The sequence below is a fragment of the Sinocyclocheilus anshuiensis genome, unplaced genomic scaffold, assembly GCF_001515605.1.
Source record: "Sinocyclocheilus anshuiensis isolate Anshui unplaced genomic scaffold, SAMN03320099.WGS_v1.1 scaffold115, whole genome shotgun sequence".
NCBI classification, from domain to species: Eukaryota; Metazoa; Chordata; class Actinopteri; order Cypriniformes; family Cyprinidae; genus Sinocyclocheilus; species Sinocyclocheilus anshuiensis.
Genome location: NW_015548219.1, coordinates 941,313 through 964,597, shown reverse-complemented (window position 1 = coordinate 964,597; position 23,285 = coordinate 941,313). Strand labels below are relative to the sequence as shown.

The 23,285-nt window shown below is 36.3% G+C and overlaps 1 protein-coding gene across 6 annotated transcripts in view; it reads right to left on the bottom strand.

The window, feature by feature from the left end:
* Window positions 1–23,285, bottom strand: part of LOC107654139 (A-kinase anchor protein 13-like) — a 102,107-nt gene that overhangs the window by 10,754 nt on the left and 68,068 nt on the right. For 2 of the 6 annotated variants that reach the window (XM_016441075.1, XM_016441077.1), the window contains exons 12-32: window positions 22,872–22,919; window positions 22,326–22,385; window positions 20,797–20,983; window positions 19,302–19,398; window positions 18,668–18,790; window positions 15,579–15,603; window positions 14,858–14,972; window positions 11,686–11,848; window positions 8,683–8,750; window positions 8,295–8,361; window positions 8,050–8,200; window positions 7,684–7,793; window positions 6,846–6,992; window positions 6,456–6,703; window positions 6,192–6,317; window positions 5,919–6,036; window positions 5,575–5,826; window positions 4,113–4,189; window positions 3,694–3,875; window positions 3,217–3,317; window positions 1,955–2,137 (exon numbers count right to left, since the gene is read on the bottom strand). In XM_016441075.1, coding sequence (XP_016296561.1) covers window positions 1,955–2,137; window positions 3,217–3,317; window positions 3,694–3,875; window positions 4,113–4,189; window positions 5,575–5,826; window positions 5,919–6,036; window positions 6,192–6,317; window positions 6,456–6,703; window positions 6,846–6,992; window positions 7,684–7,793; window positions 8,050–8,200; window positions 8,295–8,361; window positions 8,683–8,750; window positions 11,686–11,848; window positions 14,858–14,972; window positions 15,579–15,603; window positions 18,668–18,790; window positions 19,302–19,398; window positions 20,797–20,983; window positions 22,326–22,385; window positions 22,872–22,919 — 2,648 coding nt within the window. The remainder of the gene's footprint in view (window positions 1–1,954; window positions 2,138–3,216; window positions 3,318–3,693; window positions 3,876–4,112; window positions 4,190–5,574; window positions 5,827–5,918; window positions 6,037–6,191; window positions 6,318–6,455; window positions 6,704–6,845; window positions 6,993–7,683; window positions 7,794–8,049; window positions 8,201–8,294; window positions 8,362–8,682; window positions 8,751–11,685; window positions 11,849–14,857; window positions 14,973–15,578; window positions 15,604–18,667; window positions 18,791–19,301; window positions 19,399–20,796; window positions 20,984–22,325; window positions 22,386–22,871; window positions 22,920–23,285) is intronic. The other 4 variants (XM_016441079.1, XM_016441078.1, XM_016441076.1 and 1 more) reach the window with 4 other exon arrangements.

Here is a 23,285-nt window from a genome sequence, read left to right as displayed (position 1 = left end):
CAACGTGTAAAAAGACAGTATAAGTCATTATAATCAGTAATTATGTCCCCACTGGATGCAACAAATGCCGCGTTTATAATGTTTTTTTTTGGTTTTGTCTCGTCGCATCGGTATAAGACATCACAGTATGGTAAGGGTGTAACATTTCCGTCATATGCTTGAGGAATTCGGCCAATCACAACGCACTAGATAGCTGGCCAATCAGAGCACACCTCGCTTTTCAGAACGATGAGCTTTGTAAAAATGTACGCGTTTCAGAAAGGCGGGGCATAGAGGAGAAACAATAATGTACAGTATGTGGAGAATAATGTGTTTTTGAACCTTTCATTACACCAAATACACAAAATAATATTATTTTTTAGCAATGTCATATGATCCCTTAAATGCAGGCAAACACTAAATGGTAGATCAAATGTCAAAAAACATGTCTAGGCCATAATTCACTCCGAAATCAAGAAACAGAAACAACTATATTTTGAAAATGAAATAAAATAAAATACACTTGATTTAAAATTAGTTAGATTCACCCAATAAGGAACAACTGATGTTTATAGAAAAATCAAACACACACCAACAGCTCACAAAAGGCTAAGAGGAGACAGTAATCAATACTCTTTCCCATTCTTGACCTGCAGCATTAAAGCAATCCATTATCTGTTCCTGTCCTGTGGATTCAGATCAGCTTTACGTATCGATTCTGCCCATGTCCACGTTCCTCTAATGAATACTCCTACTTTCTGTATGAACTGTGACAAGCACTATCTATCACTCCCACATTCAAAGCCAAGGCATCTTCTCAGCACTTTCAAGATCTTTCTCGCTAAGTACACTCTAAAATGCTGTTCCAGAATATCACTTAATTCTAATTGTTGTTTTGTCACTTTCAATGGATTTAGAGGCATTTTAAAAAAGAAGTTTGTATTTTTTGTTAAAGCACATGCATGAATTCTTCTTTATCGGTAAAGCATGTATTTTCTGTCACTAACAGCAATTTTGTTTTCAAACAGGTTTCCGCTAACACTCCCCCAACTGCTATTGGTCAGTAAACACTCAGCCCTGCCCTCAAACTCATGCCATTGGCTGTGTCACTGTCGCTATGCTAGTCTGGTCAGACGTACAAAACAAACAGCAATGTTTTGATAGCACCACAGAGTCGTAGCATTTAGAATATTTGGGGGAATAAACCTAGAATGGCTTACTTATGTGTATATGCACATTAATTTAAAATAAAAAAGATAAAATAATATAAAAAATAACAAAAATTAATTATTTGCTATAATAAAATAGTGATTTTTCCCATACTCCGTTTTCTCAACAACTACCAATGTTAAGCATCCACCTGTATTTTAATGTCAAAAATAATTTCAATGTCAACAAATAGCTACAAATCATAAAGCAATTTTGTTCAGCATTTATTGCATTTTTGTTATTTTCATATGAAAAAGTCTGAGCATATTGAAAATGCTTATATTTTTACTTCTATTAATTTGACCAATTAGTATTATTACATTGCTTACTTGTATTATAACAGCAAAAAATATTTGAGTTTTAAATAATAAATCATTCATATCTGAAAACACTTTTTGCGTTTTATTATTTTCATTATTCATTTAACTAGTAACTGCTACAAGCACAGCCAGTATTGAGGTCTTTTTGAGACTGTGTGACTCACATATTTAATGTGATTCTGATTAGGAAAGCTTGTGTAACTGGCCAGGGACCATACGCACAAGCTGCACTGTGATCTGATGCAACATGTAGATAACACCCTCCACTTCATAGAGTCATTTTAAAACTAAATTATGTTCTAAATCTTAGCCCTCTAAGACTGCAATATTCATAAAAACATATTCCCAATGTATCAAGTTTACTAGCTGCCATATGTTTGTAAGACGCCTACAGTGTTTTTCTGACTTATATAATAAGCATTATATAACTGTACTGGTTGCCTCACCTTCCTTCAGAGCCTCCTTCATGATTGGTTCTCCTTTGGTGATGTCATCGGGTGTGGCTCTGAAGAGCATTCGGTTGCGAAGGCCGGTCTCGTCTGGTAAGCCACAGTCGCACATGTCCCTGAACAACTTCACTTTCTCCTCCAGTAAAGTCAAGATCTGCTCATCCCTCTTATGCAGCTGATCTGTAAAGACAGATGTTTATTTCATAACGAGAAACCTAAGATTCACTTAATTTTAGCAGCATTTATACACCTTTTACATCTAATTTTCATGGGTTTTTCAGTCATTCTAGTCACTATTGTGTTTAAAAATGTCGAAAAATCAGAAATTTTTATATGCGTTTTTCGTTTTTTTTTTCGTATTTGTCATCCTTTCCTATCAAAATGCTTGCTACGGATGCAAAAATGCAGAAAATCAAACCTGGTCTGAATTTTTTTTTTATGACGGACAAAAGTTTCAGAGGCAGTGTGTAAACGTGATTGACACAACGTGAGGTCATATTTATTTTTTAACGTGCGAAAATTTCGGACTCAGTGTGCAAAGACCTTAAGACTGTATTGTCTGTGTTTACTTTTGTAAGATAATAAAAAGTTAATAACAAAAATTTATTATTATTTGCTATAATAAAATAGTGATTTTTCCCATACTCCGTTTTCTCAACAACTACCAATGTTAAGCATCCACCTGTATTTTAATGTCAAAAATAATTTCAATGTCAACAAATAGCTACAAATCATAAAGCAATTTTGTTCAGCATTTATTGCATTTTTGTTATTTTCATATGAAAAAGTCTGAGCATATTGAAAATGCTTATATTTTTACTTCTATTAATTTGACCAATTAGTATTATTACATTGCTTACTTGTATTATAACAGCAAAAAATATTTGAGTTTTAAATAATAAATCATTCATATCTGAAAACACTTTTTGCGTTTTATTATTTTCATTATTCATTTAACTAGTAACTGCTACAAGCACAGCCAGTATTGAGGTCTTTTTGAGACTGTGTGACTCACATATTTAATGTGATTCTGATTAGGAAAGCTTGTGTAACTGGCCAGGGACCATACGCACAAGCTGCACTGTGATCTGATGCAACATGTAGATAACACCCTCCACTTCATAGAGTCATTTTAAAACTAAATTATGTTCTAAATCTTAGCCCTCCACACACACACACACACACACACACACACACACACACACACACACACAAATTAAGTCATTTTAAGCCAGAAAAGGAAAAATGGAATTCAGTACCTCTCAACTCCTTGACTTTGATTTCTTGAAGTCTTCTGTCCTCTTCGTTTTCACTAGGCACACCTTCATCATCATCTCCCTCCCTGGAGGAAATCGAGAGTCTGTAAAGAAAGACTACCAGCTCTCACAAATTGTGATGTTTAAAGTACCTTTTGTCAATTATGGTAAGCTTATTTTTAATTATTATTTGTACTATTTTATCAAGATAAATTAAAAATAAAAACACCGAAAAAAGGAATGTAGATATATATAAACATTTGCTAAAGATTACAATTTACAGTGTTATTTTTAGTTTTTAAGAATTAAATTTAAGTGAGCATAAGATGACAGAAAAGCTAAATGTAAAAATAGCAAAAATTAGATGTATAATTAAATATTCAATATTGGCCTAAAAAAAAAACGTTATCGGTTATCGATTGATATATTGTGCATCCCTTCTTCCTGTAGATAAAATGAGAAACAGATTCAGAGACTCACATTGACTGCATGGCCTCCTGAATGAGCTGCATCCATGTGTTCCTCTCCTCCTTAGAGTTGGCGTATACTTCTACCATCTCAGGCTTCTCAATGCCTGCCGTTATCAGGAACAATCCTTTCTCCTCGTTGGCTACTTCCCTCACGATGAGTTTCAGCAGGGAGATGACAGTGGAGCGCTGGTCCTGAGAGTGGAGAACAAGAAGATGAGATGGGACTAGAAAATAATGGGGCGAAGACACACAATTAGAAAGCGCCAAAGAACTTAATATGCCAATGTTCCTATGAAAACCAGTGCTGATAGAGTGCCAGAGACATTACACAATACTGGATTCCAGCATCCAAACAAGAAAGTGTAAAGTAAACATTATTGATGAACACTGTTCAGGGAGTCACAGGCAGAGGTTTAATGATAAACATACCAAGGATGCGAAAATATATTTCTGATCTTTCTCCTGTAGGAACACAATCACGTCCCTCAGCAGCAAAGCCTGGACATCTGGAGAAGAACGCATCATAGATAGATTAAAAAGCAGGCCCTGTTTGTGTTAGTGTGGGGGTATGTTGCTATGGTGATAGACATGACTTCGTTTTGTCAGCGAAATGTCAAGGCTGTTTATCGATGCACTGTATTTTGAAATGTGAAACTAGCTTATTACATTTTCTGAATTAAATGTGAGAGGCAAAAGTCACACCACAATTTTAAAATGTGGATGGCTTCCATGGCGCTGTTCTGCAGATGCTATTTTGTTCAGCTTGTTGCTTTTGTTCTGCTGTTGCTAAAGTGTTGTGGGTGGTTGCTAGGGTGTTGTCATGTGGTTAAGGTGTTCTAAATGATTTTAGCATGTGGTTGCTAATCTGTGGCGAGTGAGTGCTAGGATTTTGCTATGTGGTTGGTAAGGTGTTCTGAGTAGTTTTGCTACTGAGGATGTTGCTGTTGATACGTGGGTGTCAAGTTGTTGTGAGTGTCTTTTTAGTGTCTTTTACACGTTGTTTTTATGTGGTTGGTAGGGTGTTGCTATGCAGTTGGGAATGTGTTCTGATTGTCTTTTTTTACGTTATATGATTGCCAGGGTGTTGCTATGAGGTTGCTATAAGGTTGCTAAGATATTATGAGTGTCTTTGACATGTAATTGTTGTTATGTGATTGCCGGGGTGTTGCTATGCAGTTGCTATAAGGTTGTTAAGGTGTTCTAAATGCCTTTTACACATTTTATGTGGTTGGTAGGGTGTTGCCATGCAGTTGGGAATGTGTTCTGAGAGTCTTTTTTTACATGTTGTTGTTATGTGGATGCTAGGGTGTTGCTATGCAGTTGCTATAAGGTTGTTAAGGTATTCTGAGTGACTTTTACATGTAATTGTTATGTCATGTCGTTGCCTGGGTGTTAATATGCAGTTGCTATAAGGTTGTTAAGGCATTCTGAGTGTCTTTTACATGTAATTGTTGTTATGTGGTTGCCAGGGTGTTGCTATGTGGTTGTTATAAGTTTGTTAATGAGTTCTGAGTGTCTTTTACATGTAATTGTTGTTGTGTGGTTGTCTGGGTGTTGCTATGTGGTTGCTGTAAGGCTGTTAAAGTGTTCTGAGTGTCTTTTACACATCATTGTTTTATGTGGTTGCCAGGGTGTTGCTATATGGTGTCCTGTTAAAGTGTCTTACACGTTGTTACTTGGTTGCTAGGGTGTTGCATGTGGTTGCCAGTCTGGTGCTATGCAGTTGCTAAGGTTTTCTGAGTGGGTTTTATATTGTTGCTGTTATGTAGTTGCTAGTGTGTTTTGGGTGGTTTTTCTATGCGGTTGCTAAGGGGTTCTGAGAATTTTTTTCAGCTTCTTTTTATCTGCTGATATATTCATTCACCAATGAACCCATTGCACTGGTTCTCACCCTTGAGTCTGCCCGCAGAGTTCTTGAGCTGTAGTGGCCCATCGTGAATTAACTTCTGCCCACGTAGCAGATCCTCTCTGGCAAACATCTGCCCACTTTTCATCCTCATGATGGACTTGCTGTCTGTCCGGCTGTACACTTCCTTTAGCCTCTTTTTCTTCTCATGCTCATTCACTTTATTGTCCACGGCAGCAATCACCTCCTTCACCATCTTCAGACCTTGGGTTACATCTGCATGGTCGTCTTCATTTTCTGTCATGAAATACTTTAGAATATTACCTGGAGCACTACAGATGAGTTCAAGGGTATTAAAATAGCCTGACGAGTATAGTAACTAATCATACCTTTCGTGTGCTGCAGTATTCTCTGTAGTAAGACAGGATACTTTGTTATTCGTTGTGTGACTAACAATATACACTCAGAAATGCTTAGCCGTCGGACAACAGGGCTGCTCATCTTTTTCTGGAAAACAGAAACAGATGTGAAACACAGGATCAGTTCCATTTTCAGGCTTGAGCAGGAAACAATAGGAGGAAAAAAATGAACGCTTTAAGCTAATTTTACAAACTAACATACTATGAGAAATTCGTGAAGGCAAAATAATATGAGATGGCTACCTTGATGAAAGCTTGAAAACGTTTGTCTTTGGTGTGAAGCTCCTTGTAGAAGTTAACAGCTTCATTGTGTCTGCTGCAGAACTTCCCATAGACCTTCTTCATTCTCTCGGCACTGGAACCTGAGAACTAGGGAAAAATAAATGGTGGAAAAAAATTGTATGTTTCTTATACTAAATGTTCCAGAGATTACAAATCAATGCATTTCCACAGATTTAGAGGCACTCTTCTCAGTGTTCAATCACAAGTTTGACAACTACAACTTACCTGAGAGACCAGCACATCACCAATCTTTCGGATAACAAAGCCACCCTCTTCCTGGCTCCCTGACTCTTTCTTCCTTTCGAGCAACTGTGAGAAGAACTGTGTGTGCAAGTCCAGAACATCATCTAACATGGGGAACATCTTCGCTACAGTCTGAACCTCCAGTTGAACCTCTCTCAGTAGCCCTTTACTGTAAACATCAGCCATAATCTTCAAGGTCCTCACGTGGTGCATTTCTGTCTGGATGAGTTCTAATAATGAGAGGAGGCAGGAACTTTATCAGATGACCTTACAAGTGTGTCAGTGACCTCATTCAACAGTTTCAATACTTCTTCTCACAAAGTTTGAAAATGAAAGCAGAAGCTTCTTGGGAGGGTCTGGTGTGACTCTTACCGTAGATGACATCTTGCCTCTTGATAACATCCTTTTTAAGCTGTTTCAGGAATTTCTTGTCCACCGTAAAACTCCATGAATCTGCTTCCAGATCTTTGGCATCAGCTTCAAACTCTCCCATCAACTGACTGTCCATCATCTCTGTACCTGCCATACAGAATGATTAGAACGATGCTGTTGTCTAGACTATATACATTTGTTTCTGTTTATATAAAGTGAATGTCAATCATTCATAAAGATCAGCTACATTACCAATGCTAAGGCTTTTAATGTTTTTGTAATGTAATGAAAGGCTGTATTTATTTAATAAAAAATAAAAAAAACAATAAAAATGTGAAATTACTGTAATTTTAAAATATCGTTTTTTTATTTTATTTTATTGAAACTGTAATTTGTGATGTAATGGCAAATGTTGAAAACAGTTAAGATGCTTAATATTTTGGGGATTTTACATATTTCAGGATTCTTTAGTGAATAGAAAGTTCAAAAGAACACCGTTTACTTGAAATCTAAATCTTGTGTAAATGTTAAAAATGTATTTACTGTCAACTTTTGTCCAATTTAATCCTTGGAGGAAAAAAAAATCCATTCATAAAATGTATTTCTTAAAAAAATAAAATAAAAAATAATTAATAATATATAATAATATAAAATAAATTCTAGATAAATCTAGATAATAATAATAATAATATATTTGCAATTGTAAACAATTGAATGATTGAATTATTATGAATAACCACACTGTAAATAATTAATAAAAAACTTAATAACTTGATTGGACTCAAGACAGGTGTATATTTTATTGGTAATGATTCAAGTATGAAATGAAGAGACTTACCCTCATCAGTAAGAGATTCTGTGGACTCGCTGACTTTACTGGTCTTGTGAAGAGAGTCGGTCGATTGGGACAGAAACTTCAGACTCTTTAGAGGAGGGTCTTCCATTTGTCTGAATGTGCAAAGAGCATAAGATATATTATATACTCCATGTTTTAATGCCCTATTGATTTTAAAATGTAGTGAGCTCAAAATCAAAATATCAAGGCCACAATTTTCATCTGTTTTATAATGACGAATAAAAAACAAAAACAATGAAGAAATCTTGTGAAGATACTAAAAAAATGGTGCAAAACTGTGATTTTTAAAGCAATTACAATAGTAAATCTAAAAACATCTGTATGTTATCAGCTAGCATTGGCACTGACCCTGCAATGTTATTAATGGACATGCTCTTAGACAGCGGGTTGCTGTTGAAAGACATGATACTGCTGGGGCTTTTCCGAGGAGGGGCGGGAGGAGCGGGTTGATCATCGGGAATGGAGATGGCAGACCATGGACGATCCCGTGCTGGCAGGGCTAAACATATTAACAAGATTACACGGTCATATTTTTGAAATAAAGCAGAAATACATAAAACATGAACAAATGCATGATTATATGAGGACCTTACTTTTACTTCTAAGCGTGACACCAGATGTCGAGGCAGAATCTGGAACGGTCTGCTGCTGTTTTTGCTGCTGAAAGAAATATTTGAAGAGTCTTTAATCTGCATAGATCCATATTATGATATTAAAAGAAGAGCTCACACAAAAATGAAAATTCTGTCATTATTAATTTATACTCATGTCATACTTTTAAGATCCACTCAATCCACTTTTGAGTAAATACTGACAGAATCTTAAATTTGTGGTAAGTAAACTTCCCCATTACTTGTGTTATTTCTACAGTTTTGGTCATAAAACTGACAATAATTAGCAAAGAAACATATCAAAAGTGCAAAAGTTTCACTGTTTATGACATATGTCATATGAGACCCAAGATAAAAGACAATGGAATACCTTCATTTTGACCTTGGCACAAACAGGAAGACTCTCTCTGCAGCCTTTGTGGACTTGTGCATTGCAATCTGAAAACAAACACACACACAAACAAACCGTACAGTCAGTACTGAATGCACAGGCCTTTATCCATCAATCTAGTGTTATATTCCACTTGTTCTTATGCAAAAGCAGATAGAATAAGCCTGAAGCTAGAAAAAAAACAGCAGCAAACAGAATAGGCATCTGGAAGAAAAGTGGCACTGTAACGAACACTGTGCCATTTCCTGCTTCTCTGTTTGTGTAGGAGAGAGTGAGATTAGCCTTTTCCTGCGTGACTCCACCTCTGCTAAACAGCTGATGTTTACCACAAATTTAACCACAAACACTTCGATTGAGTCATTACTAGCCTTGAACGTTTAAAGATTTCAAGTATATGTGCCAAGTCAGTGTTTACACTTGTTTTCTCTATGAAAACAAGCTAAAATTGTGTATTTTAGAAGTTAAATATAAAAAAGAAGAGTTGATTGAAATTAAAATTCAGACACAATATATAAACATATGACACAAATGATTGGTTACTTCAAATGTACAACCAATTTGATATTATGCAGATATTATGCTAACGTTAACGCTAATTCTCAGTCAAAACAAACCTGCACAGAGGTGTTTTTGCTTTTCTCTTTCAGTGTACTTTGCACCTCATGACCACAAAACTGCAGTACAGTTAGACACACCCAAAAGAGATTTACAAGCTTTTAAAAACAAAACCACACATAATCTCAGATCGTGTGCATGATGGTATCAAGGGCTGCTAGCTGTTGAAAAAAACAGCATATGCTGGTTAGGAATGTTTTGACGCTGGGATGCTGGTTTAAGCTGGTCCTTTGCTGGTTAAACCAGCAAAGGACCAGCTTAAACCAGCATCCCAGTGTCAAAACATACCTAACCAGCATATGCTGGTTTTTTCAACAGGGAGAACTTCAACAACCTACATGTTTGAAGGTGTAGAGATTGTGATAATTTGCCCACGAGTTCACAACTTTCCCCACTCCAACAGAACTTCTCCAGAAAATCCCACAGAGTCACGGAAAGTGACTATTTTACAAGAAAAGCAACATACACTATCATTCAAAAATGTGGGGTCAGTAAAATCTTTATTTTAATTCATTTATTTAGATTTTTTAATTCATACTTTTATTCAGCAAAAAAAAAAGTATTTAGCATTTAATAGCAGAGTATTCAATTGTTAAATAATAATAACAACAACAACGTTACACAAGACTTTCAGAGATCTGATCAAACTGACTAAAAGTGTATCGCGCGTCAGTCACTTTTGGGAAACGAGAGGACATGGTAATGAGTCTGCCAGCACATCCTCTGAGAACAAGAAACAAGAGAGAGCAATGGCGGTAGCGGTGCGCTGACAGGATGTTCCAGCACACTGACTGGCCTCGGTGCAGCGCTGAGCCTCGCCAGCTGTGTGCGGGTGGAGCCACAGAGTGATGCAACACTTTGTAAGGCCTGACTGGGCAGATAGCCATGATTACTCTTTTATTTTTTTTCTTCCTTTCTTTAAAACACTGCTTACTCTGAGACACATATTAACCCAATTCTCCACACATATTGTGCCCAACCGTGTCTCTACAGAAACCTGCTCATGTGCGGTTTTAAATCACAATTACTTATCTACATCTTAGAAGCTGTCGCTGACTAGCTAATTAAAACAGCTTTTTTATTTCTAGAGACAATCTGTGGGCATTTTCTCTATGGAATAAAATTTATTTAACCAACTTCCTGTGTGAATCTCTTGCGAAGCAAGCTTCTGCAAAAAACACTTTCACAGTGGTAAATTAAACTATGCACGACTGCGCTGCAAATGACAGTAAAGGAGGAAGTGCCAAAAAAAGACACCAGCCTATGGCAAAACAAAAGAAGCAACAGAATAGAACAGATCAGTATTTTACCAATTTTTTTGTTTTTGCACAATTTTAATTGAATAACTTCACAACTGATGCTGATCCAAATTAATTTTAATTAAACGGATGTATTGTATGAAATTTGTATTTTTATCATAACAAATTGCATGCAGTTACCTCTTTTTACAGGAGTGTTTTATAAGGAGTTTTTAGTCATTTTAGCCATATGAATATCATTGTTCTAGCATACAATTTAATTTATTATTGTTTCCTTTCAATTGAGATTTTTTTTCCCCCAACACAGATAGAAAAGACATTCCCATAACTCTGGGCAACTCTGAAATAGAGTATAGAATAATAAATAATTTATATAGTGTGATGTAGAACATATAGTGTACTGACTGAGCAGAACAGAGAACAGAATGGAAGAGTATACAATTTACTGAGCAGAACAGAGTATAGAATGGAAGAGTACAGAATTTAGAGTATAGAAATACAGTAGAAAATAGTAAAAAAAAAAAAAAAAAAAAGTATACCGAAAAACAGTAGATTATAGAATGTTGAATAGAGTGTAAAATAGAGTATAAAAATGTAAATATAAGAGTATAGAATAGAGAGTAGAGTAAAAAAAATAAAAAAAAAAAAAAAAGTATACCGAAAAACAGTAGATTATAGAATGTTGAATAGAGTGTAAAATAGAGTATAAAAATGTAAATATAAGAGTATAGAATAGAGAGTAGAGTATAGACCAATATAAAGATTATAGAATATAAGAGTAGAGTATACCGTGTAGAATAGAGTTGAATAGAAGGGAAAAGTAGAGAGGAGAAGAGTGAAGTATCAAGTTTAGAAAAGGTTGTAAAACAAAGTATAGAACAGTAAATAAAAATAGAAGAGTGCCGAATATGCAATAGAAGAGAACAGAAATACAGTATAGAATAGTAAAGATTATAAAATGAAATAAATGAGAATGTAGAATTGAAAAGAGTGAAAAAGAATAAAAAATGTAAATCATTAAAGAAAGCACAGTAAAGCAGAAAATAGAGCGCAGAATAGTAGAGACGATTATAGAGAGTAGAATAGAGTTCTGTATTCTATTTCTTACTGGTGCAGAGGAAGGCATCTCTAGTGTTGATGGGTTTGTTGCACTGCTGGCAGGGGATTGTGGGTACTGTCATGACTGCAGTGAAGAGATGCCCGTTTGAGGCTCTCTTCTCCTTGTCTTTGACATCTCGTTCACGCTCCTTATTCTTGTCCTTCTCCTTCTCCTGCAAAATACAAGCCAAAAGGTGAATGAATAAATCAGAGTGTAGATGTGTGATGTACAGTGCTTTCAGACAGTCTGAGCTGTGCATTACAGTGAGGTCCCTGCCCAGATGGGAGATTAAATGGGAGTGGAGCACATCCATCATAAAACTCCCAGTGTCAGCAGAGCACTGGCAAACCTCATCAGCTGCATAATCAATACTTTCATTCATATACCAGCTGCAGGGATGAACACACACGTGTATATATTCTCAACATCTATCTATCCTCAATATCACATTTACAGTATTCTCTCTGTTCTCAACATCATATCTACTTACCCATCTATCTACCCATACATCCATCCTCAATGTCAAAATCTATCCATCCATCCTTCCATCTGTCCTCAATATCACATTCTTACCATATCATCCATCCATCCATCCATCCATCCATCCATCTATTCATCCATCCATCCATCCACAAACCTACCCATCCATCTATCATCCACCCATCTTCAATCTATCTACCATCTATCCATCCACCTATTTAAAAATTGATCTACCATCAATCCATTTACCAATTTACCCATCCATCCATCCACCAACCTACTCATCCATCTATCATCCATCTTATCTACCCATCTATCACTTCATCTACCTATCTATAAATATATCTACCCATTTATCTACCCATCAGCCCATCTACCAATCTACCCATCTATCCATATATCTACCCATCTACTCATCCATCTACACATCATTCCATCTATCTACCCATCTATTCATCTACCTACCCCAACCACCCATCTACCCATCTAAATGTATCTACCCATCAGTCAATCAATCTACCAATCTATCATCCATCTGCCCAGTTTCATCCATCTACCTACCCCAACCATCCATCCACCTATCTATAAATGTATCTACCCATCAATCCATCTACCAATCCACCCATCCATCTTATCCATCTACCCATCTACTCATCCATCTACCCATCCTTCCATCTATCTACCCATCTACCTACCCCCTAACAATCCATCTACCAACATATAAATGTATCTATACATCTATCCATCTAGCCATCTATCTTATTCATCTGTCTACCATCATCTCTCTATACACCCAACTACCTATCATCCAACCATCTATCCATCAAATATGCTGTCCTTTTTCCTTGTTTCTTTGACACCTTGCATGAAGTGTCAAAATCACAGTATGCTCACTCCATTACAGTGATGTGCTCGAGAACAAAGATAGCTCTAGTGGAGAAACTGCAAATTGCGGCCATTTTTACAGACCACCCTGATTACAAAACCCTGTCTGATCTGCTCCAACAGTCGCATACCAAGATTGTGATCATGTGCAAGCCACAATGGGAAAACAACAACAACAACAAAATATTGGCAGCATTCAACTAAAAGGATTAAAAGCTGTCTGATTAATTCTTAATATCCAATACACACTAATAACAAGTAAAATGCTGCTGTACATTTACTGAACTAGTATTCCAGTGAGTATGGATGGGTGGCTTAATATCATAAAATTAGGAAAAAAATTATTTGGCTACAAACAGTATAGAAAGGAAGAGGGTCAAAGTGCACTTCCCAAAAAGTTTAAACATGGCTAAAACGTATAAACATGTCCAAGCAAGTTCAAGAATAAAAAAAACCCCACTATTTCAACAACACAAGAGATTTATGTAATTCACGCCATTCTTAACTGGAGCGAAACAATGATCTCGGGAAGCAAAAAAAAAGTTGCCAAGCCACTAAAATAACACATTGCAAATCAAACCTCTAAAACATCAGAACAGAATATCAAACAAATGTCTATTTTCAATATACATGACGAAAAAAATCGAACATCTGCTCTTTGGTAACACATTCTTACCTCAACCAGACCACCAGTATTCTTGATCTTCAGTGACCGACCCTGCGGTAAAAACCTACGACACAACATAGACATCCCAGATGCAAGGTAGCCAGTGAGCGCACTGGCCTGAAGGTATGGCAGATGAGGTTAAGAGTCTGTCTGCACAAACACATAAGTTCCCATGACGGAGAGCAGGCGAGCCAGCCAGAGGAAGTGACTGCAGTTTCCTTCTGTCGTCTTTCACATTGGGGCTCAACTTAAAGATACAGTGCACTTCCTTTTACCATAGACCCTCCCTAGTACAAGAGGCAGCTTTTTGTTTGTGTTGTTGTGACATTTAGCCGATTCAATATAGATCGAAATTCTAATCAACACTCCAGTAAATTCAGCCCCGGAGTGACCATGTGACATCAAACAATTAAGATGCATCCTGTCTACATCACTGGCCTAGTTACCAACATGACACTATGTTAAAAAAAAACATGTGGCAAATTAATGTGTAGGGTTTTCTTAAGTCAAAATATGTGTATAAAATCCTAAATAACCATATTTAAATTCATAAACCATATATGGTGGCCCAGCTGATTTATGTGGACATCAAAAAAAAATGTCATGAAGGTTCTTCGAAACTGTGAAGTCATAGATTTTAACATGTATTTGTTTTCACAGAATTGCATGAGCTGTAGAATTGCATGAGCTGTAAAGCTGAAGTGTTAGCGGGTATATTTAAACAGAACCATAGAGAGACCACAGCTTGCTTCTACATCCTGTTGAACTTCCCTACCGCAAGCCCTAATTTGCCTGCGCAAGAGCAAACTCTGCAAGCGCTCTAGCAACTTCAGATAGTGCGGGGGTTGCTGAGAGCTTTCACACCATCAGCAACCTCATCATCAACAGGAATCACAGGAAGAAAACCTTCAAGTTAAATAGAAGGTGCATGCTGCTGCATCAAAGAACACCATTAGATCAGCATGATATGTGGCAAACTAAAACGATAACATTTGTTTCCACTAATAAGGTCTAAGATGGTTTAGATAAGCCTTGAAGGAAATGTGTTGGTTTTCGAGCGGAATAATTCTAGTTTGACTACAGCTGAAACACATACACACACATATACATATATACATACATATATAGTAAAGTAAAATGTATACCAACCTTGTTCTTCTTGCTCATCTTGCTCTTGAGGTAACTGAAGGTCCTGCTCACTTTGGTTCCTCCAACTTTTCCTTCACTGTCACTCCGCAACGGCCCCGGATCCTCCTCTGATATACTGAATGAGACAAAAGATGAAAAATGAGAAAATATAAAACTGGTCCTGCATCCTAATTTGTATACTATCCATTCTTAACGGTATTTAAAATTAGAATGAGTGTGCCCCAAATCGTAGCATGTTGAAATGAGTGTGCCAACGGTACGCACTGCTTCAGTTCACTCCAGGAAATTAAATGAAACAAATTGTGGATGATATTAACTGTGACAAGACGATTAACTGTGACAAGGTATGTACATTTTCTTCACAAAAAGAGTACATATTTTTAGGGCATAGTATAAGTATGCCAACTAAGACACAGCATGAGTATATTAAGGTCTGTCAGAGCTTGGGCCTTGCAGTTATATAGCAGTTCTGTCTATATAGCTTTGAGTTTAAATCTGGCTCACAACATTTCTTGGTTCCATTGCCACATAATCTGGCTCAAAAATAAAAAAAATAATTTCTCAAATCTCATCACCTATCCCATACCAATAAAACTGACAAAAAAAGCTAAAAAATATAATTCAAATATTAATAGCCTATTAATATAATAAATATTACAAATAAATAAATAAATACTTGGACTTTAACATAGCCAATTATCATGTGATGCAGGGGTCGTACCTGTACTCTAACGATCCTGATGTACCTGTGAAACGAGAGAAAAAACACTGATTAAACCAAAAGTACATTGGAGACAAGACTAAACGACATAAACGAGACCACAGAACAACTGACACTATTAATCACTTTTCAGTGAGCCTCAGGAGTTTTGTACTTGTACAAAAAGAAATTACACAAGAAGTTTTATGGCGTGAATAGATTCTAAGTTACAGCCCTGCAGAGAACAAAGGCAATTCTTCAAGCAAAATGGCACATTTGTACAACACTCAAAAAAGCTTAAAGAAAAATATTGTACTGCAACCACAAAAGCTTAACTGTGAGAGATGAAATGATTGATAATGTTTTGCAAGGACTGGAGAAACAGGCTCATATTGTGCGTTTTTTTTTTTTTGGTCTTGTATAATAAATGATTATGCTGTGTTTGTACAAGTTTTTTTTTTTATACCAGTGTTAGATGAGTTTGGCTTAGATATGTTCAGTTAAAGAAAAAAAAAGTGTAAATAATGATATTAAACCAATAAAACTGCAACAAACTTTAAAGGGGTCATATGATGCTGCTAAAAAGAACATTATTTTGTGTATTTGGTGTAATGAAATGCGTTTATGCGGTTTAAAGTAAAAAAAAAAAACACATCATTTTCCACATACTGTACATTATTGTTTCTCCTCTATGCCCCGCCTTTTTGAAACGCGTCGATTTTTACAAAGCTCATCGGTCTGAAAAAGCGAGGTGTGCTGTGATTGGCCAGCTATCCAATGCGTTGTGATTGGCCGAATACCTCAAGCGTGAGATGGAAATGTTACGCCCCTCACATACTGTTGATGCCGTGTCCCGGCCGGAGCGACGAGGCAAAAACATAAAACCCATTACAAACAAGGCATTTGTTGCATCCAGTGGGGACATAATTACTGATTATAATGACTTATACTGTCTTTTTACGCGTTGCGTTGCATTGCGCCGCGTAAACATAAAACCCTGTCTGCATTTGTGATCAGAGAAATGACAAACAAGTGCTACTCTACTGCCCAAAACTCGCGTTTGAATCATCAGTGGCAAATCCTTTAAATGAAAACGTACTTACGTGAGTCAGAACTGCCGGCATTTTAGTCTAACGTTACTCTCCCAGGATCAGTAAACAGTCCTCCATAAAATGCGCTGGACACATCTGAATATTTGGGTTGAACTGTTCTGGAACAGTGTTGTAAATACCACTTATTTGTATTCGTGTCCTCTTTTGGAAGACCAAACAAAGTACTTTCGCTTTCACCACGAAAAACACAGCGGCCTAGCGTGAGGGGAAGCCCCGGCTTAGCGTGCGCTGAGGCCGGGATAGAGTGAGCTGAGGCCGGGCTAGAGTGAGCTGAGGCGACGTGGTCGAGAACGGCGCGCCCGGCAGATCCGACGAATGAGCGGCAACCACATGTGACGACCCCGGGCTGGATTCCGCTTCGTCCACGGTGAAAGTTGATGTATTCCCTCAGCGACCAGCACAGATCAGCTCTAGGCATGACGAAGCGGATATCGTCCTCTTTTGGAAGACCAAACAAAGTAGTTTCGCTTTCACAACGAAGCACACAGCGTCTTCACGACATGGCTGCAGCGTCAACAAAACTACAGTGAGACTAAAAGTTGCGCTTTCTTTCTGTGCGTGAACATTTGGGCGGCGTTATGCAAATCTTCCCACATAGTGAGGTAGATATGCGGGGGCGTGTTAGAACGAGCCGTTTAAGGTAGGTGTGGCTGACTCTGAACTTTTATAAAGAATATCTCTTTGGATTTGAGACTTTAGTCATTGCAACTTTACAGATTTTCTTTATGCACCAAGAGCATGTAACACTCCAAAGAGAAAGGCAAAATTTAAATCGCATCATATGACCCCTTTAAAACATTTTTATTAGTTCCAGTGTTGGTGTAGTTACTGCATTTAGCCTTTAGGGGCAGTATAACTTACTCTGTATAATAAGCTTGAAAAGGACAAAGTATATTAACATTAGGCTATTAAAAAAAAACTTTAAAAGTCAAATGATCCTGGAGCTAAATTAGACATCTAAAATTACAGATACTGATTTGTAATGGTTTTATACCAATAAGTTTGATCTTAAAAAAAAAAAAAAAAAAAAACAGCTAAGGATTTTTTTTTTTTTTAATTAGCCATTTCTTTTTACAATTTAAAACAAGCTCTAAGCAGCTGTGAAATCTATAAGCAGTGCTATGAAAAGTGTTTATGTGGATCTGAATTACTTTGAAAGACATGGAAAGAGATGGATCCAATGGAAAGGAACTATACAGACGTGGCAATGTCTCATTTGGGAGACCCACTATCCATTCGTCCAATAATCCACAGGAATGAATGACTTGAGCAAAAGTATGCGTAAAATACCATTCTTCTGTCAGATGAGGGGCTGAGAATTTGAATCAAAAGCATTGCAAACACACACGTCCGCCATACATAAGCACCACTGTGTTACAACAGCTATAACAAACCTCAGTACTCAAGGGTGCAATGTACTTTGAAATATCTGCGCCATTAAACCAAATGTATTATAATTCAGGAAGCAAGTTATAACCTTATTAATTCAACTAGTCTTAACTTTCTCAGAAAGATTCTCCTCAAAGTTCTGTTGACTGTACACTAAATGCATCAGCAGACAACATGCAAATCATACATATAAGTTCATTAAGTTATTGCATAGAGAATTTTAAAAGCCGTTTCATTATTTTGGCACCTCAGTCATTTAGTATTATTTTTTTTATAATTTTGTATTAACCCATAAGTACAGTAAGATAAATCCAACTATATAAAACACTTCAGATCAATAAATTGCAACATAAAACTCAACAACACATGGGACAATAGAATTAAAATAAAAAAATGTATTAATTAAAAAATATTAAATAAATAAATAATTAAAAAATTTAAAAAAATAAATAAATGAATGAATGAATGAATGGTTGTTTTAGAAATCATTTCAATGAGCCGATCTGATCAATAACTTAGTGACAAAAGGGAGGTAGGGGGACACACTTCATATTAAGCAGGGGTCGGGCAGGGGCCACGCCAGGCATTGTGGGATATTCTTTTACTTACTGACTGCCTCCTCCTCATCACTGGATGAAGAGCCAATAGAAAAGAGTGTTTTAGATTTGGGGAGCATGGGCGAGATGCTGAAGGAGAAGGAGATTCGTCTCTTGGGTCGCGGCCGTCCGATTGCTTGTGGGTTCCATGATCACATGAGCAAAAAAGATCAAAGCAGGCATTATAATAAAACTAGGTGCTAATACACTGGCAATAAATGTCCACTCCCTTAAGGTGACACCACAGTGAAAGGGAACCACGGGAGGTCCACATCTGATGAGTTGAAGAATATCAACAATCCCAGTTGATACAGGATATGTTTGTAGTATAAAGGTCCCAGGACACGAAATCGGGTGTTAGATATGACTGACAGGAGGCGAGTGGTCAGTGTGTGGTAATATATGACCGAACATTTCCACTCCTTATCTTACCACAAGAGACCAGCAGAGAAAACAAAACTCTGAACTCTGCAACATCTGATCTAAAAGCAATTTTGAAGCTTATAAAATTGTTTTAGCTTATAAAATTGTTTTGTTTAAATGTATGAAATATGTTGTTTGCACTATAGCACTCAGAGCAGTGCTGCAGAGCTCAGAGTGGCCCAATGAGACACAGGAGAGAAAACCGAAGAGGTGTTTAAACTCACCATCCAGATCTTTGTGACTGATGGCCAACATGGAGACAGACTTGGTGAGAAAGGATTGTGAAGGTGGGACACATCTTCGTCCAGACTGGATGGACTTCTGAAAGCAGTAAACAAATCAATTAATCAGGGTAATTAAATGCAATAGAATTAAGACTACTAATTTAAGTGGAAAATCTGCAGATGCAACTCTAAAAAACGCATTCAGCATACTAGAACTGACGCACTGCAGGATTGTTTAGCCTTCTCTCAAAACATGGGATTTCCTTGGCAGAAAGGAAGATTGTCAGTAAATATTTTCATTTTTTTCCAATTGTTATTATCAAATGGACCTTGACAGTCAATTTACACTGTTGTTGCATGTAAAAGAGATGCATAAATATTAAACATTGTCATCTTTTTGGCTAAACTAAGGCTACGTCCACACGAAGCCAGAGCTTTCCCTATCCGATCTTTTTTTTCTCCTCGTCTCAAGAAATATCTGCGGCCACGCGAAACTGACACAAAACGATATAGTATACATGCCAGACCAGCATGTGGCGCTGTAATTCTGCCACAGAGATACACTAAAAACGGAGAAGACGACTTGGACTATGCGCATAAACCTTGCGCGTGGTATACAAACGAACATGGAACAATACATTTATTAATCTGTGTTAATGTTAGTTAATAAAAAGACAATCGTTCAGTGTTTGTTCATGCTTTTGTTGCTGTTACGTGACGTAGTGGTGTCTGACTAGGGGCGAGACATGGGCTGATGATGTCATCGTTTCAGAAAATATACGGATTCGCTGTCCACACGAAAACACAAAGGTGGCGTTTTCAGATTTATCCACTCTGGGACCCGGTTTCAAAAAATATCGGTTTCACTCTCCCAAAACGCCGGATCCGTCTGGACGAAATGCCAATACGATACAAAATTTATGCGTACACCGCTAAACACGTCTCCTTGTAGATGGGGCCTAAATGTTTAAACAGTGTTGTTATAAGACAAACGTTTAACAAAAACTGCATTTAATAATTATTTTTTAATTTAATTAATATTTTTTTATTAAAATATCCACAATAAATACACACAAATATAAAATTATATGATAAAATATTTAAAATAAATTAAAAATCTAGAATATATAGGTAATCTAAATGGTTTTAATAATATGCTTACAAAACAAATATAAATTCAAATGATATTAATATATACAAAAATAAAATATACAAAATATTTATAATGATATTAAAATATACAAAAAAGGTTTAAAATAAACTCACTAAAACTATAAACTAAAATAATATAATGATAAAATAATAAAATATTAAAATTTAAATATAGCTTTATATAAGTTATATAGTTAGCTTTAATAGGTTTTGTTACATTAACACAGATTTCAGCTGATGTGTGGTGACAGGTGCATATATAGTCTTTTTGCAATGTCTATGAGTGTTGCACAACCAATCAGATTTTAGGGCTGGATCTATCTATTTCTAAATAGTACTTCACCTGACTGTCCAAACTGCTGCAGTCGCCCAGGTCTGATTCCTGTTCCTCTTCTGTCAGGGACACAAGTGAGCCTCTCTCTTCTCTTTCCAGCTTCGACGGACAGTTCGTTTCCTGGCTGGCCTCCCCCATGCACTGATTAAGGCTTTTCCTTCCTTCCTTCTCTTCTACAAGTCCTTCCAGGCTGTAACTGTGAAAATAAGCATATTTGATTAAGCTTGAATTTTATTGCGGTTCAGTGTTTCAAAAAAAAAAAAGTTGAGATGGTGACTACATGCACACACCGAATCACCAAAGATCTTTTACCTTGCTGTGGGTGACATTCAAATACACACAAGATAAAGCTAGACGCAAATCCATTCAGATTCACATGCACAAGAATCAAATAACAACGAGCACAAGTCTACTAGCAAATGATGACAATACAAGCTTGACCTCAGTCTGTGAAAGTTCCACTGACTCACGCTATACAACCAGCCTTTGACATTTCCTCAAAGCAAAATCATTCAAGCTCTGCCACAGAAATGGTTAGCCATTTTCCACATGGTGAAAACTAAAACATAAACATCTTACAGCGTGTTTGGATACTAAAAAAAAAAGTTAGAATGTCACTGAATAGAAAATACCAACTAGCATATATTTTAAAGAAAAGCAATCAAGCCAATCACTTCAATAAAAGTTATTTGTTGGGTTTTAAATTAGAAAATCAACAGATATACAGTTAAAATTAAGACTACATATATTTGGATACTTCTGGTTGTCAAACATTATTAGTGTGTCAATGTTTTGCTTTCACATTGTGAACTTGAGGGCAAGCGACTTGTACATCCTTTTTGAGATCACTTGGTTAAAACTAGCTACAAAAATGACTCAGGAAAGTGAAGTCAGTTCTGAAAAAGCATAATTTGTTTGCAGATGCTACTTGGTATCATTACATGTAATGAAATTCAATTTAAGTGCAGCATAATAAAATAAATTAAATACTTTTTGGGACGAGTGTATGTACAAACTACATGCTAATATATACATTATATATATATATTAGAATAGAATTATTTAAATTTACTTACACCTTATTGTTGAGAGCAGCTCAATATAAGTGTGATGAGTTCTGAAATTCGTTCTAACAGGAAACACTCGAAAAGAGTGACAAGACAAAAAAAAATTCTCACCTCTCATCAGGTTTTGAGATCCAGATCAGTATGTTAGTCATAGTTCACATTAATTAATACATGCTGTGTAGTTTAATCTACATCTCTAGCTAAACAAATTCATTTAAGTGGCCAGTTAGTCTCTGTCTCAGACAATGAAATCAACGGAAATGACTGCAACAGTGTTTGTGGTCTCAGATGTTTGTCCGGAGAGACGAGCAGACTAAACCATAGAGAGGAAGTAGACTAAAACACACAATGCATTATGAACACATATACACCACTGTCTTTAAAACACACTATTTGTGCTCCTATCAAGCAATTCATGGCGTACCACAACAAGAAGTTCAAACATTTTAGACATTCTTTGTCCTTCTTTACCTTCTTCCATTTATTTCGTCGTTTTCTGAGCGCGGGACAACTGAAGGACACCAGCTCATGCTTCATTGAGTGCATAAGAATCAGGATGATGGATGGATGGATAGATAGATGGAAGAAGGGATGTGTATAAAGACAAAAGAGGAACTTGTTAGTACAAGGTCTAAAAAAGGCCCTTGGACGTTTAACCATTACATATCTTTCTTGTATGCAACAACAAAATGTGAACTTATTTTTTAGATAGTTGGCAGGGAAACTGAAATAAAAAATAAACACTATATATACAATTAAAAAAAACTAAGTCAAAAACAATAAAATGACTTAAACTTTACATTTACATACAAGTGAAAAAAATAAATTCAAAATATTAATAAAAACTATAATAGTATCTCACAGGTACTGTATTTACGGGATGTTTTGATGGGATCTGTTTTTTTGACTGATTTTTTTTTTTCTACAGCAATTCCCCCCCCCCAATTTTTACATGGGCTGTTCAGAAAGGATTTGGTGGAGCCCCTGAGTGGAAAGAGTGGAAATGGATGGTGGTACCTTCTCCTATGACCCGCAGACTTGTGCTCCACTTCACCTTGAGCCGTACTGGAAAAAGTGATGGATGAATATGATGAGGAGAAGATGAATGAACAGAAACAATGAACCAAAATTAATATGAAGAGCTGATGAGATGATTGACAGCCCTGAGAATGTTTACTAGGATGATGAATAAAACAAGGAAACAGTTTTGGTCTATACCAATAGCTGATAATTATTCATTACAAGTATTTATTAAATAGAAAAATGTATTATAATTATTAACAGAATAATTAAATTTAAATTAATTGAATCATTTTATTATTAATACTTTCTAAAATAATTATTGTTAATTTTAATAATTCTGGCCAACAGAATGAAATTATTCTGGATTTGCAGTTTGGTTTAAAATGAATACATAATAAATATTAATCT